This window comes from Delphinapterus leucas, chromosome 5 (genome assembly GCF_059928025.1).
Source record: "Delphinapterus leucas isolate spDelLeu-1000000601 "Yukka" chromosome 5, BTC_Dleu_Yukka2, whole genome shotgun sequence".
NCBI classification, from domain to species: domain Eukaryota; kingdom Metazoa; phylum Chordata; class Mammalia; order Artiodactyla; family Monodontidae; genus Delphinapterus; species Delphinapterus leucas.
This window is the reverse complement of record NC_143133.1, coordinates 104,723,782-104,745,704: the sequence shown is the minus strand read 5'-3', so window position 1 is coordinate 104,745,704 and position 21,923 is coordinate 104,723,782. Positions and strand designations below refer to the sequence as shown.

The following is a 21,923-nucleotide window of genomic DNA, read 5'->3' as shown; positions in this document are numbered from 1 at the left end:
TATAAAGAAAATATAGTTTGTACTTTTTAAGGGACAGTTTTTTGATGGGGATGCAGATTATTAGAGCTTTTGCAGAATCACCCTATTTCTCAGAAAACATTTTTTTTTCCCGTAAATAGTCATAAAATGCATTTTAATGTTCCAGAGGTTACCTGTGTTCCTGACTTTTGGACCCAATCTCACGAATTAGGTTTTAGTTACTGGGTTCATCTAACTGTTAGTTGGGACCTTTTCAGCCTCAAGTGACAGATTCCAATTAAAAGGAATTTATTATTTAGTTCTCACAACCTGGAAGAAGGAGGGCTGTCGGCTCTGGGAATAAGCAGAGTCAGGGACTTTCTCTCCATTCCTCAGATCTTTTATCCCCACATTGGCCACATTCGCCACCACGGTAGCTGGGGGACTGGATGTGGGTGTGGGGGACACATCTCCCCACTGGGGCTTGAACCCGGAGTGCAGCTGAGGTAGCAGAAGTGAGATTTAGGATCAGGTGCCAGGCGTCACCTCAGCTTGCCTCTATTTTCGTGTACCTGCTGTTTATTTATATAGGCTTAGATTTATTTCTTCCTTCTGGGATTATGAATCCACTCATTCAAGCAATGGAACCAGAATGGGCATCTCAGGCATGTTGCTGCTTCGATGTTAGTTAGAAGGTTTGAATAGGCCCAGGCCTGGGATGCTGCTTCCCGAAGATCTTCCCCAAGCCAGGGGTTAACAGACAGGGTCTCTTCTTACGGTCCTAGGTCTTAGCCTAATCTCTGCATGGTTCAGTGCCTGATTCAAGGCCTTATTTTTCTCAGTAGACTCAATATCCTCTCTGTTTCTTAATTTCTTAGTTGTCTCGGCATTTTACGAAAAATTGTGGCATTTGTAATTTAGTAAGTCACTCTAATTTGTATACCCTTGGCATGACTAGACCTTTTTTTCTTTTTAAGGTGAATAAAAAATATAACTTGCCTGACATTGGTTTTTGTTTTGTTTTGTTTTTTAAAAGGTAACTTAAAAAAATTTATTTTAATTTTTGACTGCGTTGGGTGTTCGTTGCTGCGCGCGGGCTTTCTCTAGTTGTGATGAGCGGGGGCTACTCTTCTTTGCGGTGTGCAGGCTCCTCATTGTGGCTTCTCTTGTTGCAGAGCATGGGCTCTAGGCACGCAGACTTCAGTAGTTGTGGCACGTGGGCTTCAGTAGTTGTGGCACACGGGCTTAGTTGCTCCGTGGCATCTGACATTGGTTTTTAAAATTTTTCTATACATAGTTTGTTTCTCCTTTTTTAAACAGTTAGATTTGGTCAAGGTTTATATTGAAATTTAGGAAACCTTTTTTCATGACATTTCCTGTGGTCTCTGATATATTTTGGTGAGGCTAACTTTATACTGGATAATTAAAAAGATAGTCTGAGGCCTGGATTGTGATTTTAAAAATCCGTGACACCAGTTGAAGAGTTTTTCTCCTATGCAACAAATGCTGTTGAGCAACTGTTGTCTAAATGCTTGGGACACATTCTGCACAAAACAGACCAAAATCCCTGTCCTGGTGGCACTTGCAGTCTAATAGAGTGTGGGAGAGAGACAGCAAATCTGAGTATAATAAACAACTGACTTGTATGGATGTTTGAAGGTGATACGTAGTGTGGAGAAAGTTGAAAAATAGGGCAAGGAAAAAGAGGATGAGGATCGTGGGGTGGGGCTGTCATTATAAGCAGGGTGTTTGGCTGAGATTTTACAAAGATTTGGAGGAGGTAAGGGAGCTTGCCATGAGGCTACGTGGGAAAAGAATGTTCCAGACAGAATGGCCAGTGCGGAGGCCTGTAAGGTGGGAATTTGTGCCTGGAGTGTTTACAGAGCAGCCAGAAGACCTTGGGCTACAGCAGAGTATCCCAAGGTGGGAGGGAATTGAAGGTGAGTCATGGGGAGAGTGTGCTGTGGAGTTAGTTCCTGTGAGACCCATGAGATGGGGAGTCTTTGGGGGCTTTGAGTAGAGCGGTGAGACCAGCTGAATTCGGTTCAAAAAGGCTGTCCTGACTGGTGTTGACCTAGACTGTGGGAAGGCCACTTGAGCCCAGTTAATTGCAGTCAGTGGTCAAAAGATCAAGAGAGGGTGGTGCCCAGGCCTGGGTGGAGGTGGGGAAGGCGGTGTGGTTCTGGATCTGTTTTGCAAGCAGAGCTCACAGGATTTCCAATAGATGGATGTGGGCGTAAGGCAGAGAGCAGCCAATGATGATTCCAAGATTATTGGCTGGAACAGCTGAGCCAAGATGGCTGTTGATGCAGGGGTGAAGAGTTCTTTAAATGTCTTTTAGACACCCCAGTAGACCTGTGGGTGGGCAGCTGGAGTACTGGGATTGCTGAGAGGGCTGGGTCTGAGGTGTAAATTTCAGGTGATGGAGCCTGGAGACTGGGTCCCATCAGCCAGGGAGTGGTTGTAGCTGGGGAAGAAGAAGGCCTGGGGCTGGAGCCTGGGGATCTCTGTTGAAAGAGGTGGAGGAGAGTCAGGGAAGTGGAGCAAAGTAACAAGAAGTGTTTGAGAGTTGAAACTTTCGTTAGCTTTCAGATAACTTGTAAATGTGCAAATGTGTTACTTGAATGATAAAAAGAAATAATTACAGGTTGTATTTAAGAAGAATGTACCTTCCTATCGCTCCTGAGTTTTCTAAAAGCACATAACTGAAAACTGTTAATATTCTCAAAGACATTGAACCCTGTAACAAATTTGGAAAACCGGGGGGAAAGGGAAATGTTACTAGTATTCCCCCATCCTAACATGGCCTGTTAATATTTTGGTTATTGCCTTTTCATTTTCCTCTGTATGTTTTTAGTTGTAATCATGTTGCACAGGACAGTTTTGTTTCCGCTTATTTACTTGTTGGCAGCTTTTTTTTTTTTTTCCCAAGTTGCTATTATTATCTTAGAAACACAGTTTTTACTGGAGCGCTGGACTTCTTTTGCAATTGGTGTTCATTGACAGAAGGATTGAAGGGCTGAAGCTACATTGCCGCTGGCTGATCCTCGTTCCTCCCTGCTCTGCTGGGCTCTGGAACCCGTGCGGGATTCACACCGTGCTTGTCTGGGCTGGAGAATGCTGCAAGGAGAGGGGAGGGTGTTAGAGAACTGGGAGCAAGACCCTGGACAGGCGCAGGGCTGTACAAAGGGAGGGCAGGTTGTGCCCAGGGGCCTCTCTCCTGGGCCCCACGACCTCGGGGCCATTCTTTCTTCAGCAGTAACACTTCAGTGCTTCAAGGGTTTGAAAGAAAAATTACAATTTAAAAGGAAAACCCTTCATGCACTATTTGCATATGAGTGGCATCTGTATAATTAAGAACAATTAAGTTCCCTGGGCTGAACTGAAAGGGAGGCTCCTGCTACTTTGCTGCTGTTCCAGCTGAGAGCAGCCCGGTGCTGTCAGCTCGCCGGAATTGTCGGAGGTGTTTCAGCCCACCCCCACCCCCCCAACTCAAGCCGCCCCCTCCTCAGTATGTGAAATTCTGAAACATTTTTGGTCTTATCCTGATTTGCTTCTGGAGAGTCCATGGAAATCGGAACATGAATCTTTACCATTTTGCTTTTCTGCTGCCCTTGGAACAGACACCCGCCTCCACCACACCGCAGGCACTTTGCGAAGGTCTCTACACACAGATTTCATTTAATCTGCACGGTGGATCTAGGGGTGATATCTTAACTTTATAGTACTGGAAACTGAAATTCTGGTCACACAAACGATCTCTTGTACTCATCTAGCTCATTGATTCCACCTTTGTGAGTTGGTCTCCGCTGGGGACCCAGTGACTCTAGGCCCTGGGAATTCAGCAGATTTCTTTCTTTCACTGCCGTAACCTTTTTTGGACTCCTTTCTCCCAAGCCTGACTAGGAAACAGGACACAGTCTGGCCCCGATTTTCCTCTTCTGGTTTTGCAAGAGCTCTGCACTTTGTCACGGTGTTGAAGGACTTTGAATAGGGCAGGAAGATAGCCTTTCCCCATTGTAGGGTTCCTGCAGTCACCCTGGGGAAGAAAGTCATGTGTATCAATGACTGAGGAAGTTCCAAGCAGTCTTTCAAGAGTAGAATAATTTTTACTCCTTGCCCTCCCCGCAGTGTATTTGGTGTTGGGCTCTGATGGGTGAGGCCCCTGCCTGGACTTTATTCCTAGAAGGCCAGGTGGGGACATCACCTGTGTGTTCCTTCCAGCACCTCTTTTATTTCTGCTGTGGTCACATGGGTCTGGGCTCCCTGAAGTGTCTGACAGAGGTCCTGACAAGTCCCTGTGTGAGACTTGTCCCTACATGTGCAGTTACGAGGCAGAACGATAGGTTCTAAACTAGAAGGTAGTTTCTGTATTACCGGTCCTGAGGGCAGTTCCTATACAGGCGTTTCTCAGTTGGCACCAGTGTGTGACCAGAGCCACCGTGGGCCACCACCGTAGTCATTGGCTTTTCCCAGTGTGGGACAGCAGGAACCGTCTTTTCTTTGCTTAGAAGTTTTGTTTTGCTGTCAGGTTTGGGTTACTTTTATTGCTGTAGCCATTTAGTCTGCTGATTTATTGGGAAGCTCTGGTTCTGGACCACATGAAAAGCTGGCACTGCTGGACCCACCTCCCCAGGGCAAGCAGAGGCCGGGAGGATGCAGAGGCTGGGAGGATGGGGCTCTTTGATAGTGGTAGTTCTGTTGAGCAGTGGCCCCTGGCAGTTCTGATGTTTGAAAAGGGTGAGAGCTGTTTCAATTAGACTTAACTTTTGAGGTCACAGAGCTACAAAGTACCAGAGGTTTAAAACACGCTTTACACTGCCTCTGGCTCCAGGCAGTCTTCAGGGATCCCCACTCCCCCAGGATCCCCGCATTCCTTCGCCTAGGGCACCAGCCTGGTCCTCAGGGTGCAAGGTGGTGGCATTGTATTCATGGCAGCGGATGGGAGGAAGGGTGGAGGGAGGGCCAGAGGGTTCCTGGCACCTGCCACAGGACCCTACATCCCATTTGCTGGAGCCTGGTCACGTGACCATACCTAACTGCAAGGGAGCTTGGGAAATGTGCCCAGCCAAAAACGAAGTGGAAGAAGGAGAGAAGGGATGTTGAGGGCCAGTCTCTGCCACAGAACCCTGTGAGAGAAACCGTGACACTGTGACCATTATTTCTCAAGGGCAAATTGGTTTTGACATAACACATTTTTGAGTTACCAGCCCCTCCATCCCTAGGAGAAAACCCCAGTCTCTCTGTCTTGTGTTAAGGAGTCCTTGTTTTTCGGGGCACACTCGGGATGGTTTCTCCAGTGTCAGTAAGCCTTGGGCTTCACATGAGAAAAATCAGGGTTTAAGCCATGCTGACGGTGGGATTCTATCGTGTAAGCTCTGAGCTTGGCAGTAGTGAGTTATGCTCTGTGGGCAAGTGTGGGCTCTGTGTTAGTATGTTAAGTGGAAAGCCTGATAGGCCAATCAGAAGAGCTTCTTCTACATTCCTGTTTTCAAAAAAAATTTGCATTCAGAGGGTAGATTTTGTTTTTCTCTTTTAAAGGGAGAGGACTTGAGCTTGTTGAATAGGGGCATGTTCAGAGCACGCGAATCCTTGCTCTTTGCAGCGCGCTGATGCCATGGCCAGGAGGGCTGGCCCTTCAAGGGACAGTTAAAACGCTTAGGCATTTTTCATTAGATTTTTTCGGACAATATTGCTAATATTCTTCGTAATTGCCTGAAATTGTTTTGATATATTTGCTCACGTTGGGATTGAAAAAGTCAATCAGTGCGTTGTGTTTGAATTAAAATGTTGTTCTGGACCTTGAAGTTATATAGGATGACTCTTTCATCCTCCCAAGAAACTATAAGAAATCCCCTTAGGTTCTTCCGTTTTTGTGTTACCAATCTTCCTGAAGTCCGTGCGCCTTCACTTGTGTTTCCCTTGTCGGGAACCCCTTCCTCCACGTTCACCTGAACACGGCACATCCAGCCTTCTGGTCCTGCTCAACGCCGTCTTGTCCAGAAAGCTTTTCTGAACCTGCCTCACAGCATCTTTCCCTCTTATGGACTGTGCTCCACCTTGAGTGATATGTGAGACTGTAGGCCCATGGAAGTCAGGCAGCCTCTTACTCTTCTTTGGATTCTTAGGTCAAACTGCCTTGGCTGCGGTAATGTCTGATGCAGGTAGAGTGAAGGAATTAGTGTTGGTGGGATTTGACATTGCCGCTTTTTTTCTGGTGATGGTGGTTCCATCACCAGAAAAACTAAAGGAATTTCTCTGGAATACAAGCTCATATTGCTGCATCCTATTCGTCTGAAAGCGTCAGATGCAAAAGTAGTGGCTTTCCCAAGCTTTAAATTTATAGAACTAATCTAATTAATCAAATTCTGCTATGACCCATCCAGTATATTCATACTGTTATCCATCTAAAAGCATTTTTCATATCAACTAAGGTAATGTTTGGTTCCTGCTTAAATATCAAGGCGGTTGCAGTTTGGAGTCATCTGTGAATAAATGTGCAAGATGAGTACACATTGGATATATGCGTTTGCCATGTGTTAGGAAATAAAATTATTTTGTTGAAGAAAAAGTGATGTTTATATGCCAAGTTGCTTAAAGGGTCATAGTTGAGCTTTAAAAAATAGCTTGTTCTCTATGTCAGTGAGTATCTTTCTGTTACCAAAGGAGAAAGGGCAGGGGATAAATTAGGAGTATGGGATTAACAGATACACATTACTATATATAAAATAAACAACAAGGATTTACTGTATAGCATAGGGAACTATATTCAGTATCTTGTAATAACCTATAATGGAAAGGAATTTGAAATAGAATGTGTATATATGAGAATCACTTTGCTGTACACCTAAAGCTAACAATAGTGTAAGTCAACAATTGTTCAGTTAAAAAAAAAACAAACCAGCTTGTTCATGTTCAGAGAACTAATATCTAAATTTATATGGGCACGTTGGTTGGTTTTCCAAATATAGCTACCGTATTGCACAAGTTGGCATTGTCCACTTACGATTGAGGAGGAAAAGGCCTTCATTCCCGGTCTCCCCATTCACTTATCGTTTGTGTGAATTTCTGTTTGGCTTCCTCTTCACCACGTGTAGCATCTGGCCAAGACTGTTACTGCTGGAGACGTCTAGTACTGATTTACTTTTTCACGCTAACTTGTCTTAGAGCTGAAAGGTAGTGCAAAATGTATTTTGTATTTTGCAGGTTTAAAAATCATTTTAAACTATTTTAACATATAGTAGAGTCTAGGAAAAGATGTTAAGTCTTTAAACCGTAGATGAGAAGCCATGTTTTACAGTAAAGAGAAAGTTGGGCTGGGAGTAGGAAACATACGCTTAATTACTGGCCTTTTCTTTTATAGGTTTTTGCATGGTTATTTAACCACTTAACTAAAGGCGTTCTTTATAGCATGTGGACTGTGGTATGATTAAATGTGTAAACGCAATAATATATTTAAAATTCTTTAACGTGCAGATGTAACGTCTTTTGAATGTAAGGTCCTGCTAGTGAGACTAGAAGGAGGGGATGGCTTTGTGTGGTATCAGCGTGTCAGATGCCAGGACGGCCCTCAGTGTCGGCCGCGTGTGGAGTTAAGAAAGGTAGAGAAGTCAGGGTGTCAGCAGGGCTCCCGGCTGGGCGGGTTGGCTGTCGCTCACCAGGAGGGGCAGACAGCGCCGTGAACCACTGGGGAGACCAAGGAAGATGCTGAGCTCCATCTTGGATTGTGTTTGGGGGTTCCGGGGGGCCGTCTGTGGGCTGGCGTCCGCTTCAGATGGAAGCACGAGTCAGAAGCTCAGCAGAGGAGTCCAGGCCACAGATACACAGGCTTGGGAAATGAATCAGTCAGACCACAGAAACCGACCCTGGCTGATTTAAGCAGAAAAGGAATTCATTGAAAAGATGTTGGGCAGCGTAGAGAATCTCGAGGAAGACTTAGGAACCAGGCTCAGAAAACAAACAAGCAAGCAGGGGACTTTGCAGCGGGAACCACAGCCAGAGCGTGTCCTGGAAGGAGACTGCTGAGGACGCCCCGGCCCCTGCTGCTCCCCGTCTGTGGTGGCTACTACCCCAGAACAGCCCCACCTCCTTCCTCCCGTGTGGCACCATTAGCCGCTGCCCTGCCCCGGGCCGGTGAGCCTGGGCAAGTCTAGGTCGTGTGCTGGCGCCCGGCAGCAAGCAGGGCCACTAAAACTAGGGCGGTTGACCCTCGAACAACTCGTGTTTGAGCTGTGCAGGTGAACTTAGACGTGCTCTCTTTCTATCAATACGGACTACACGATCCGCAGTTGATGGAACCTGTGGGCGCAGAACCGCAACTAGGGGGCGGATCCTGAGGGCTGACTGTAAAGTTAATGCAGACTTTTGACTGTGTGGGGGCGGAGCCCCTGAGCCCCAGTGTTGTTCAAGGTCACCTGTCATTGGCCCTTTCACAGCTCAGCAGGGGTGACAGTGGCAAATCTGTGAATGTGGTAAGGAAGCTTAGATGCTGGACAGCCAGAAAAATCCAGATGTCTGTATGGGAAGCATCACCCTGTTGGTGATGGGTGAGCCTAAGGGGTGAGTGTGATGGTCCAGAAAGAGTGAGAATTGAGGAAGGGCGGAGGAAGGGGTGACCTAGGAGAGGTGAGCAGGGGGAGCCCCAGGGGTGGGAGGAAGACTGGGCGGAATGGCTTAGAAACCAAGGGAGGGCACTCCGGGAGAGAGTAGCCCCGAGAGTGAGTCAGCGCAGTCCCCGAGGTCACAGCTTGTTACCCCTGGAGACCTCAGCAAGAGCAGTCTCGGTGAGGGAGGGGCGATGCGGGAGAGAAGGGGGCCGGAGGCAGCGTGGGGCGGGTCTCTGAGCCGGGTTCACGGTCCCCTTCAACCACCGGCCGCTAAGTGGGCTACATGGGCTTCGGCAGGTCACTTAAGCGCTCAGCGCGTCTGTGTCCCTGTGTGTGGAAGCGGGGTACTGACAGCACCCACAGGGTGTATGGGGTTACACGGGGTAATCAAGCGCTTGGCACAGCATCCGTGCACTGTAAGTGCTCAGTAGACGTGCCTGCGGTCATTGGGGCTCTCACCGGCAGCTGGCTGCGAAGGGCAGAGAGGGCTTGGAGCGGGTGAGAAGCATCAGGGCCTCTTCTCAAGTGAAGGGGCGTGAGTTTCACGTGTGTAAGTGGACGAGAAAGACGGCGCAGGTAAGGAGATGGTGAAAACCCTGGGGAGGGCAGGATGGGGCTGGGAGGCCCTGGAATCAGCCCAGGACCCACGCAGAAAGGCGAGGTAGGGGTCGTCTTTGAGAGAAGGAACACCTCCTCTGGATGGAGAAGGACATCAGCAACTCAGGGGGTGGACTGCTGTGGAGGACTTCTGTCCTGGCCTTGGAGGGGTTGGCCATCACCGCGCCAGGTGGCTTGAAATCCCAGATCTCTTGTCAGTGAGACCTCCTCCAACAGACCGCTGTTGGTACTGCTCCAAGGACTTTCCTCGACTTTGACTTTGAAGCCCAGGGCTTCTATAGTAGAAGAAACTAGGAAAATCGTCTACTACCAAATGACTTTTTTCCTCTCTGGGAATTTAATGGGGAAGAATACGGGTTTCTGCCTCCATTTCCCCCTCCCCCCCGTGCCTCTTGGCTTGCGGCTTGCGGGGTCTTAGCTCCCCAACCAGGGATTGAACCTGTGCCCTCATTGGGGAGAGCGTGGAGTCCTAACCACTGGACCGCCAGGGAGTCCCTCTGCCTCCATTTTTAAGCTGTTCTTTGCGAATAGTTAATTTACCAGGAAGAATGACATTTCTAACTTAAGTAGACATGCCTGTGTATTTCATATTCTTTTCCTTTCAGTAGACTTCTGGGGAGAAGTAATTTTTAAATTAAAAGTAAAGCAGAACACAATTTGTACTACCAAAATTATGATGTAGAATTTTATAACTCGTGTAGTTACAGAACTCATTTCATAAATCATGCAGCCTGGGCCGTTTGTTCTTCAACTGAAGGCCCTAGAGCTGGTACCGATGGATCCGAGGGGTACTCAGGGCAGCGTCAGTGCCATTGGTGGGGCTGTGCAGGCCTTGCCCTGCGGTGGCCAGTCTGGCTGTGGGCAAGATTCCTAAGGGCTGCTGCAGGCTGGGGCTTCTTATATCTGTACAGCGGTGGGTTTCAGTTCCATTGCATAAGGGAGAAGTACTGAATTCCTCCAAGGTCCCTGGGAATAGCAGCTGAGTCCTAGAAGTCCCTCTTTCCTGCTCAGGGTCCAAGGGGATTAACAATGCAGTGGCCTTGTCAGTGGCAGTGCCTTCTCAGTCTCAGGGCTGCGCTCCCGTCTGCGCTTTCCTTCCTCCCTGCTCACACTCCCACCCGGCTTTGTGCTCCCCACTCTGCATCTGGCTGGAGCCACCAGATGCTCAGAGGGTGTTCTCCAAAGTGACCTGTGCTCCTCAAGCTGTTAGCTTGGCTGGAGGTGCCTTGGTTCAGTTTCCATTGAGGGTTGCTGTCGGTGGAGCCCCAGCCCTCGAAGCCTTTCCTGACTCTTTCAGTAAGTTTCTCTTCCCCTGCGCTTTGAACTCTCTTGATCTTTGAGTTTTGCCTGTTGGCACACAAGCCTGGCCCGGCCTCCTGGATCACGATCTTCAGGGGAGATTCTTCTGAGCCGGCCGCCTGCGCCCCGTGCAGCTGGGCCACACCGAATTCAGCCGAGGGCTGTGAGTCAGGGGCCCGAGCCCCTGGGCCCTGATGCTCGTTCCCAAGAGGAGGAGCATTGCGTCTGAAATGATGTGTTTTGGTTGGATAACATTTGTGAATGGCAAGAACAGTTGGTTATAGTTAATTCATTTTTATATCTAAGTTACTGGATTGAATTTTTTTGAAGGGTGTGTCTGATATTCGCAGATCGATTTAATTTTCCTAGGAAGGAGGACTGGGCATCCGAGTGCTTTTCTAAGGATCTTGGCATCATCCAGCCCAGCCCCCTCGATTTGCTGAAGAGGAGACCAAGCCTTGTGTCACGTGGGAGCTCCTGGCTGGGACCTGACCCAAGGTCTTCTCATTTCTAGTGAAATTTCTTTCCTCTTACTAGCCACTTTTTCGAACTGTGTTTCTTTGTTTTATATACAGAGAAAAAAGATGGCCAAAGTTAAAAAAAAAGAGAGAGAAAGAAGATAAAAAAGTCAGGTAATCTTAAGCAAAGATATTCTTTCAAAAAAGCATGTGTGGAATTCCTTGTCCACATGTCCTGAAGCTGAGGGAAGGCGCGACTCTGCAGGAGGAGGGCATCTTCAGAATAAATGGGCATGGGACGGGGTCCATATAACAGGAGTGCCTCGCCTCAGTTTGCTGTCAATTTTATGTCTTATTTCTGTGCCTCGTTCCTGCTATAGAAGCAGAACAGGCATGGCATGAATTTATAATTTAGTTTTACAAGATGCATGCCTTTATTTTATGGCAGATGTGAGGACTCCTGAGAGTACAAGAGGCCAGGTGGACTTCCACATAAAAGAATCATCTGTATTGTTAAGGGTACAGATGTGAAGAGGGTAATGCTGATTTTTGAGAGAAAAAGGAAAGGGAAGACAGTGTATCTTTTATTTCTGAAGCTCTTGAGGCTTAAGTTATTTCTTTGATGTTGTCGATTTAGAAATGAAAACTTTGGCATCTTTAAACACAGTATGATTTCCTAGCTAGCACTGATATTTGAGGATGATTGTTGATGTCCATAGTTGACTAAATTTTGGCAGTTTGCTGCTTTTTTCCCCCTTCAGTCTTTAATACTCGAGGTCATAGGTGTGTGCGTGAGATCCTTCCAGGTCAGTACCTGTGTCTAAAATGGTTTTATCTATGGGAACTAACTTTTTAACTCATATAGTGATGTTAAATCTCCTTGTACAACTTGATCTGGTTTCCAGATTGTAAAGTCAAGTGAGCTGAAACTGACCAAATGAGAAAGATAAATCTGTTCTGTGACTTTTAGGAAAAAATACTGACATGGTTTTATTTCTCCATTGTGAGGTCAAAAAATAGTTTCTTTGAAGTTTCTACCGTACTGCTTAAATGTCTGATTTTCACTGGGTATGAAAAACTTCCTGCTCGTGGGTTTTAGAAAACTCTGTTATGGTGTGAGACCCCCCAGGTTTATATTTCACTTGTTCTATTCAGAGATAATTACTACTACCCCATTTGGGACTTCTAAATCCTGAGGTCAGCTCTGACTCATGCTCAGTTGGCCTCTGCATCTGTTCTCATTGCTTTTCCTGTTAGATGACAGTCATCCTCTTAGTAACACGATCTAATATTTATTGCACTTAACTATGTGCCAGGCATGTAGCAAAGGCATTATTATTTCATTTTAACCTCATGATAACTATAAGGTGGATACCGTTGTTATTTTCATGTTACAGATACTAAGGCTGGGACTTTTGAGAAGTTAAGTGACGGCTTTGGGTCTCAGCTCTGAAGCCCTGCCCCTGTCCTGGCAGGTGACACTGCCTTGGTTCCTTGGGTAGGTCGTGTGAACTTGGATGGACTTGAACTCCACGCAGGGTTCAGGTTTCTGACCTGGATAGACAGATCTGCATTGGAATTTTGGCTGTGCCTCTTAGTGACTATGTGATCTTGGGTGAATTACTTAAATCCTCCAAAACCTCGTCTTCATTCAGAAGTTGTGTGTGAAATCTGATGATAAATCCACTTTCAGTACCCAAGGCAGGAAGAAGACTCTCATCAGTTATTTTACTTTTTACTAATACAGTAGCCTGACTTTTCTAAGATCATTCTTGGCATGTGAAGTTGCCTGTTTTCTTTTCCTTCTGGAATGCTGAGCCCTGACCATCTCTGTCTGGAGTGGGGGTGACTGCGGTGCGTCTGATGTTGGCAACTCTTTATGTCGCCTCCTGTAGCTCTTTAAAACATTTCTGGAGGCAACTGGGTGTGTGTTTGTGGCCTTTTTTTGCAAGCAAGTCATGGAGTTAGTACTGGCCTTTTGGGGCTTGAGAGAGACCAGTAAATAGCATACCTCTCACCTGCCCGAGCTGGACACGAGGGAGGAGGTTGGCAGATGGACACTGAGGTCACCTTTATTATTAATACAGTTGATGCTGAGGTAGAATAAAGGATATACAGATAAGAGATAACAGAGAAAGGATTCTTAGGAGAGGGGATGGAGGAAGGGAAGCTTACACAGAGGCAGAAAAGTGGAGAGAGGAAGAAGAGATTGCAACCAGGATTCTTCCTATGAGATGAGGATTTTGGAAGGGGTTCTCTGTATTGTTTGCACCTTCAAGAAAAATGGGAGAGGGGCTTGCTGAAGGTTATAGCGTTTCTGTGGGCCGGCAAGTTTCAAACTCAAATGTCTATTCCTGGACCAGCCTCTGGACTCGGCTTGCTGGAGGGCTACTTTGTGGGAGGAGAACATGGAAAGATTGTATTTTGGAAAACTTACTTGAGTCTCTGAAAACAGTTATGCATGCTACATTTAGGAGCTTCTCCAGTTAAGTATTTTTGGAGTACATGGCTTTTAAAATGTCCTGTGACACTAAGTGAAGTAAGACAGAGAAAGACAAATATATCGTTTATATGGGGAATCTAAAAAAAAAAAAAAAAAAAAAGATACAAATGAACTGATTTACAAAACCAAAACAGACTCACAGACTTAGAGAATGAATTTATGGTTACCAGGGGAGAGGGATGGGGGAGGAGGGATAGATTGGGAGTTTGGGGTTGACAAGTATATACTACTATATTTAAAATAGATAACCAACAAGGACCTACTGTTTTTTGTTTTTTTTTAAAAAAAGAATTTCTTAAAAGAAATGTCGTATGACAGTTAATACTTTCTTGATACACACACGTGTATATATTTTATATTTATATATATTTTTACATATATTTTGTATTTTAAGTCTTTAAGTATGTATATATATTGTTATAGCTTATTTTTTAATGTCTTTATATGTTTTTTAGTATTTTAATTTCTGGCTTTTGGTTCTGAAGGAAAATGAAATCATAGTAATGGTTAACAACTGCTGAAAATATGACCTGCCGTATGAGATTTTATTTGATTGTTAATCTTAAAAATACAGGCCTGGTGATGGTTTCAGCTTTTGGGAGCAACCCTGGCTATGCTCCTGATCCTTTTCCTGTTACAACTTGTCTAACGAATGTGGAGGCCGAAGCTCCCTCCCTCTGCAACCCCTTACCCTCAGCTCCCGCCCTTGTGTGTCTTTTCTTGATTTGGGGTTTGTGAAAATAGATATGTTTCCTGAATTCGCCCAGAAATGAAGCCTATTAAAAATTAAATCTATCTCCATTTTTTATCTGAATGCTTATAGAATCTATATGTTTGGTATGAAGTTATACTAACCATAATCTAAGAGTATCGTAAATTTTTGCAGCTGTAGAATTATATTAGGCTTCAAATAATTCAGCTTTAACATTTAAAATCTAGTTCTGACTCCTTTATAAGGGAGTAAAATTATATCTTATGAGAGCTATCGGCCTAAGTATATCCTCTTAACTCAGCATTCAAATTTTAAAAGTACAACAAAAATTAATCTGTCTTGTCTTGTCTTTTTTAGCTTCTCAGACAAGCTATTTAGTGGAAAAGCTTTACATTTTCAGCCATCAGTTCTAGATTTTGGAGTTCAGTAAGTATCTTCTCTTTATAATTTTTAGTAATTTATTATTTACACTCTTTGCTTTCAGGATATCTCTTATGTATATGTATGATGTTAAATATATTTTAAATATATAGATAATATCAAGAGAGATTGATCCTAGAACTTGTGAAAAGGAACATTTTTGTGAAAAGGAGAGTGTAAGAGTTGTTTTAGCCCTTTCTTTAGTTTTTAATGAATGTACCGTATAATTTAAGTCGATAGTAAGTCCTTGTTTTTCTGAAACAAAGCAGGTTATTTTATAACGAAAAACTCTACATATTGATGGTTTCTGAATTTTTAAAATTAGATTCACTTATTCACTCAGTTTTTACTGCTCCTTATGCTTTGGGATTCAAAATTGTACATACATTAGTTACTATGATTGAGGCTTTGGAAACAAGTTAAGTGGGGAAGACAGCGTGGAAGCTGTAATTCCTTGTAGTACCTCTTGTTGAGAACCATGAGATGAAGGGGATGTGATCTGAGTGTCGGTTGAGGGACTGATCTGGGAACTCAGAGAAATTAAGGAAGAGAATGGTGAAGCTGTGCTCAGGAGGGAACTTCAGGACTCATGTTGGTTGTAATGAAGTGTTAAGACTCCCTGGATGCAGAATTTTGCTGCACTGAGTAGATGTAATTTCACGTTAGTAGAATTTTGAGGTGGAAGTAAAAGAGTGTTTCAGGATTAAAAACCCTGCTTGTTTTAGCAGCCTGGAACATCACTTCAGTTTTATGAAGAACTTTTTTCAGTTACAAGAAAAGTTATGTAAGTGAAATAACCATGGTGCTAGGAGAGCATCTGGGGTGAGTTAGTGGTGGTCTCCTGGTGTGCTCTCCTTTATTCATCTGGTTTCCTTCTTTCCATTTCCTTCTGATCATCAAAATATCAGAGCTGCCATGAAGAATAATGAATTTTAAATTTAAAAGCACATTGTTGAGCTTTTTAAGGAGAGTCTGTAAAAGGAAGAAGTGATAAAAGTGCGAAGGGAGCTTGCTGATTTTACAAGAGTCTAGGCGCCTACTTTTTTGTTCTTGAATTTTTATATTTTTATTCTTAGGTAAAGAATGAGGTTTTATAATCAAACGTCACTGATTTCAAATTCTGAGTTCACTTTGCTTTTGTCAAAAGTATTGTAAAAAGAAATTTCAGTGCAGAACCTACTTTAAAGTGTATGTTACAGATTGGTAGATATAACAAAATGGATAGTAGTAAATACACTTAGATTAGGATAACAATTCCAGTTCATGGGAGACTGGCTGTCCATAGTATATTTACTCTTCAGTAATATAAAAATATCCTACAGTCATCAGTGCACATGATTGGATGTATGTATGTATTATCTGTGTATGTTAATTAGCTCTGCACATCAATTTCTGGTTCTAATAGCTGGAAGCATGTTGAAAAGAAATGTTTAAAGTTCTTGATTTGAAAAGGTTACTGAGTTTTAGACTTGAATCACCTTTGGATAATTCAGTTTTGTTTATGTAGTAGTTTATAGTTCTTAAAGTACAATCATGTCTCTTGTGAGTTGAGTCTTAACCGCAGTCCTGGAAGGATATTGGAGGTAGGTGTTGTCTAAGAGAGAGAATCATTTCCAAATATCTCTGTATTGGAGCATGTACTACAAATGCTCATATATTTGTTGCTGAGAAGTAATGCAATTTTCCCAAGGTCATTTTACTGGAAGTGACAGAGTAAATCTTTTGATTTCTAAGCCAGCATGTACCATGCTATTTTTCTCATAATTGAGATCCAGGATATGGTTATGGGAATAAATTATTTTTGCTGAAGTTAAAAAAAACTCAATAATAACAAAATATAGCCTAAATCAGAACACTTTAAAAAAATTAGCCAAGTTTTACCTTGCATCTAACAAATGGTCTAATCCATAGGCATTAGATACACATTTTAACCAGAGAGTTCTCATTTCTTCACTGCCCTAGGTCAGGTTTTGCTATTGTTTATTTTGGCGTTGACCTTGAGCAAACCTCATTCCTTCTCAGAGTTCTGGTTTCCCTCTAGGATGCAGAATCAGGATCATGTTATTCAGTTGCCCCCTGCCTACTTCTTAGCGTTTATGTTAAGGGTTAATATTCTGCTGGTCCTGAGATTAAACGTGCTAATCATTCATAAGAAATCTTAATCATTCTTTTGTAGTATTAAATTAATAGAGTATCTTCCAGTTGTCACTAGTGAAGGAAATTCTTATCCTCATAACACTTTTAAAAATAGAATAAAAAAAAATAGGATAAAAATAGTACTGTGGTGACTAGGTTTCAGCCAGCATTCTCTGTTAGGTCTGATGAGGTTTCTGGTGGACACAGCCACTGGGCTCTGTTACATTGCAGTTTTGTGGTCTTATTTTTTAAGGTGTTTCTCAGGGAGACATTTGTATCCTTTGAAACTAAAAATCTTGTATTCCAATTATGTGAAGGAAACAAAAACTTTGAGGATAAGTATTAATAACTGCTGATTGATTCATATTATTCACGTAAAACCTAAAATCATGGGAGTTCTTATTTATTTAATTTAATTGAGGGAAAAGGCAGATGTGAGCCTAGTACTCCTGACACAGGGCTTTCTGAGGTGCTATGATAGTATAAAAATTTTTTAGTTGTTTTATTTAAGAACACTCTAAAAAAAAATCAACGTTTTAATCACACTTATTGTATTTTATTTGTAACTGGCTGTTAAGGACTTTTAAAATACATATTGGACATACTAAGTCTCCAACTAAGACTTGTGATTAAAAGTAGAAGGAAAAGCTGAAAGAAAAATTCCAAGGATTTGATGGCACTAATACAGTATTTTGGAAATCCTATTGTATATAAGAGAAACAGCATGCACTTAATTTTTCCTAAAGCACATGTTTTTTTTTTAATATTCAACTGTGAACCCCTAGTTTTTGTTTTTGTTTTTTTTTTGTTGTTGTTGTTTTTTGCGGTACAGCGGGCCTCCCACGGCTGCGGCCTCTCCCGCCGTGGAGCACAGGCTCCGGACGCGCAGGCCCAGTGGCCATGGCCCACGGGTCCAGCCACTCCGCGGCACGCGGGACCCTCCCAGACCGGGGCACGAACCCGCGTCCTCTGCATCGGCAGGCGGACTCTCAACCACTGCGCCACCTGGGAAACCCTGAACCCCTAGTTTTTAATATAAGAGAAATTGGAACAAAATCAGAAAAACACAAACATAATGTAGATGATTTTTTTTCCTGTATTTAGAATATAGTTTCACTTCTAGGCCATACTAAAGAGAACCGTTTATTTGGGCCTCTGCCACTGAGGGTGTTAAAACTGGAAAGATGACTTAAGTGAAATTTTTGCTGGCTCTCTATTTATCACAACACGGTTTAACTGGAGTGAATTTGGTATTGGGTAGTAGCAATCAGAGTAAACGATTCGAGGGAACATTGCAGGTAGCTCCAGGCAGCTGGGCTAGAAACTGGCCCCTTTCCTCTTGAAGTTCCTTTGTCAGAGCCCACCTTGTAGATGGAGAGCCCTGTGGAAAAGATTCAACATCAAGGTTTCCATTAGTTAGGGTATTTGCTGAAGAGCAGAGATTCTTAACTCTGAGGGTCATGGAAAGTTTTGAAAGTATGTGTAACACTTTTGTGTGCATGTTTGTGGATGGAGGAGCCAAAGCTTTCATTAGAGTTTTCTGAAAGACTCATGCTTTAAATGGATAACAGCCAAAGCTAGAAAGTGCTGCAGAGCTTTCATTTTTCTCGGAAGAATGGTGTTTAACAATTAAGTTTTCTTTTATAAGACTTAACACAGTCTCTTTGCCAGTTGAAATCCATTCCCCCCAAAAGTATCTTTAAGTGTATTACTCAGAAAATGAACCCTAAGAAGATTGGCTTTTTCTGTGAGTACAGCTTCTTATCTAAACATATTTCCTTTTGCATTAGAGACCCATGTCAGACAGATACCTAGTTCCCCCTAGGTGTTTTTTTGGAAGCATTCAATGGCCTCGATGGGTTGAATTCTTCTAATACAAAAATCAGTTGGGGTGCTACTGTGGGTTGGCGTGAGTGTCTTGTAAAAGAAAGGATTAAAAAATTTTTTTGACTCTTGTGGATAGAATGCTTTATTAACAATAGGATTGTTGCTTTTAACTTTGTAATGAAGTTCAACAGCTTTCTGGGTTTAGAGTGTATATATGGATGGATGGATGATTTTGTTTATAACCATACAATCCCTTGCGTTTTTTCCTTGTTCCCCTCCTAGGTTCCTGGGACACCCTGCAGCGAAGATTCTCTATGCGTATAACCCTAGCAGGGACAGCGAGGTCGTGGTGAATTCCGTGTTTACAGCTGCGGGACATTTCCATGTGCCTCCCGTTCACTGCAGGGTGAGTGTGGACGCGTCTTGGAAGCTGTGCTGTGGCGGGCTGCCAGCTTTTCTTGCTTTCTTTGCCTGTAGTTTTTTCACTTTCTGTTGCCTGTCTCCCCTTTTTCTGCTACCCAGATGCTTTCCTTCTATGTGTTCACTTTAGCATTTATTTTTTCAGTTGTTCAGATTCATAATTTTGGTGGCTCTTGATTATCTATGTGGAAAAAAAAGTTTAACGAATTTAAACTAGGTAGTAATGCGTGTGTATTCAATACGACTTTTTCATACTTAAAGAACCTTAATATTACTTGTCTCGTAGTGACTACCAGTGCTGAAGCATTTAGTAACTAGTACAAGTTTACAGTGGTGATCTCTTCACCTGGCGAGCGTGCTAGGATGGTTAGGACTCTTTTCTGAATACAGGCCTAAGGGGGGTGAGTGGTTCCTTGTGAAGCTAATATGCACCATAACACAGAACTCAAAACCCTGATCTTCTAATAGTTTTAATTTAATTTAATTTTTTCAAAAATTTATTTATTTTTTTGGCTGTGTCGGGTCTTCATCGTGGCAAGCGGACTCTTCGTCGCGGTGCGCGGGCTCTTTGTTGCGGAGCGCGGGCTTCCCTCTGGTTGCGGTGTGTGGGCTCAGTAGTTGTGGTGCGTGGGATTAGTTGCCCCGCGGCATGTGGGATCTTAGTTCCCCGACCAGGGATTGAACCCGCGTCCCCTGCATTGGAAGGTGGATTCTTTACCACCGGACCATCAGGGAAGTCCCTAATAGTCTTAATTTTAGTAATTCAAGTTAACTTTAATTTTTAAACTTTTAAAAGGTCTTTAGCTTTTAATGAAGATCCAGATTACTACTAGAGTTTATTTTCCTTACTATCCCCATATTTTTTTAATACTGGGACTCAGGAAGTGGAGTAAGGGGGAGCCCAGTATTTTGATCATGACAGTCCATCCAGATAAACGCTGTCCCTGACTTTTACTAAGTAGCAACATGTCGGTACACCGGTGGCTCTCTTTACTTAAGTGGAGGTGGAAGTGTGTTAGACACAGGCCCTTGAACACATGGGGGAGGAAGAGGAGAATAAAGGAAAGGTATGAGGCACATGGCTCCACACGGGGTGAAAGCTGTCTTGCCCTAAGTCCATGGTGTGTTCTTCGATATTTTCTCTTAGATTGTTGGATATTGATCTGTTTGGACATTCTCGGGGATTCATGATATGCATAAATCAAGGGTGCAAGAATACGCAAATATCTGTTAACAGGAATTGTCAAGAAGAAAGTCTGTGAAAGACAATTTGTCAAAGAGGGGCCATTCCAAGTGGCTAATGAGGTAGCTTTCTTTCAGGTAATTCCAGCAATGGGGAAAACGTCCTTCAGAATTATTTTCTTACCTACTGAAGAAGGAAGCATTGAAAGTTCTTTATTTATTAATACCTCCTCACATGGAGTTCTTTCTTATCATGTAAGTAGCTTTTTCTGTTGGTCATATTTGGCTGTTGACGTAATGAAGGAGTTTGGGTGTTAAAGAAAAGCCTTTTGGAAATGTTGCCACCTAGTTTATGTCATTCAAGTCTAAGGCTGCTTAGTTGATGTCCAGCTAACCAGCCCTCCTCCTTCCTCTGCCTCACGGGCCAGGTGGCCATCTTTCGTGCAAAGTGCACGGCTGGAATGCACCTTGGATCTCGAAAGGGTATCAGAACAAAACAGAGAAATCTATCTGACGGTTTTCTAGTATAAAATATAATGGGGTTTCAAAACTCACGACGCTCACCTCCAGCAGTCCAGGGATAGGAAGCTTGTGAGGGCGGCCCCTGGGGGTTTTGCCTCCTCCTCTCCCGGGCTCAGGACTGTTTCTGCTCTGGGGACACGGACTGCATGCTTGGGGGCCCGTCCCCAGGGAGCTCCCTATTCTGGCAAAGCACTGGGGAGGGAGGGAGAGGAGTCTTTTTGTTATTGGTCACAGAAATAGTCAGGAATCTTTATCTTAAGCGGTATCTGTGACATATTTCATTTAAGTGCCAAGATCTATCACTTTGGTGGCTAATTCTTACAGGATTTCATGTAACTTGTGGTCCCATATCAGAAAAGTTGTCTATTTCTGAAGGGATTTGCTGCACTGAGGAACATTCAGCTTAAGTACAGCAACTTTTGTTGCATTTTTGTTTTTGGGGGACGAAGATAAATATAATAATTGGATTAATAGTCTTGACGGCCAAGTTGACGAACACAGATTTCCTTTGGAAAGGTATTTCAGCACTACGTCAAATGTGTTTCAAAAGTAATAGAATTTTTTTTTTTCCCCTGCAGGTGTCTGGCATTGGCACTCGCAGAATCTCTGCAGAAGGGTCTGTAAAACAGCTACCAAATGCTTACTTTCTGCTTCCACAGGTCCAGAGCGTTCAGCTTTCACAAACACAGGTGATTTTAGTAGGACATTTATTTTGAATGCTGATAAATACCAAACTTTGTAGCCTCTACATTTATGTGTCTTTCACAGAGTACAGACAGACCTTTTTACCTAGTCAGAAGTGGGATTTTAACATGTTCCGCTTTTGGAAAAAATCCTGGTACATATGGAAAGAATGTATGTATGTAAAGTGTCAGTGAAATCCGTATACTCCTTTTTAACGGCTGTATAGTCGACGGTGTTGATATTCCATAGTTTGCTTAGTCCTGTTGTTGGTCATTTGCAGTGTGTCCAGTTTTGCATTATTTTTACCATTAGGCCGTGTACATATTTTACAGGTTTCTTTATTTCTCTTTTGGACTACGTGTTTCCTTGGGGTGTATTTTGTAAAGAGGATTCTGTAGTTAAAGACTACCAACCGGTTTATAGGGCTTGTTAATCTCGCCAGGGTGCTTTTCAGGGAGCCAGACCCTCCCTGGTCACTGGTAATGACATTCCTGCAAGCGTCTTTCCCTCTCCCCGCCCTCCTGCCATGAGTCCTGCCTGGGTGTGGCTCAGGGGAGAGAAATGTTTTCAATGTCTTA

At 43.5% G+C, this 21,923-nt stretch overlaps 1 protein-coding gene across 10 annotated transcripts in view; it reads left to right on the top strand.

Moving 5' to 3' along the window:
• Positions 1 to 21,923, top strand: part of TMEM131L (transmembrane 131 like) — a 159,665-nt gene that overhangs the window by 58,395 nt on the left and 79,347 nt on the right. For 8 of the 10 annotated variants that reach the window (XR_016393367.1, XM_089912304.1, XM_089912302.1 and 5 more), the window contains 4 exons: positions 14,512 to 14,580; positions 18,820 to 18,943; positions 20,278 to 20,394; positions 21,240 to 21,350. Coding sequence is in view for 9 of the 10 variants with exons in the window: in XM_089912304.1 (XP_089768430.1) it covers positions 14,512 to 14,580; positions 18,820 to 18,943; positions 20,278 to 20,394; positions 21,240 to 21,350 (421 nt within the window). In the remaining variant the exon portion in view is untranslated. The remainder of the gene's footprint in view (positions 1 to 14,511; positions 14,581 to 18,819; positions 18,944 to 20,277; positions 20,395 to 21,239; positions 21,351 to 21,923) is intronic. The other 2 variants (XM_089912303.1, XM_022599718.2) reach the window with 2 other exon arrangements.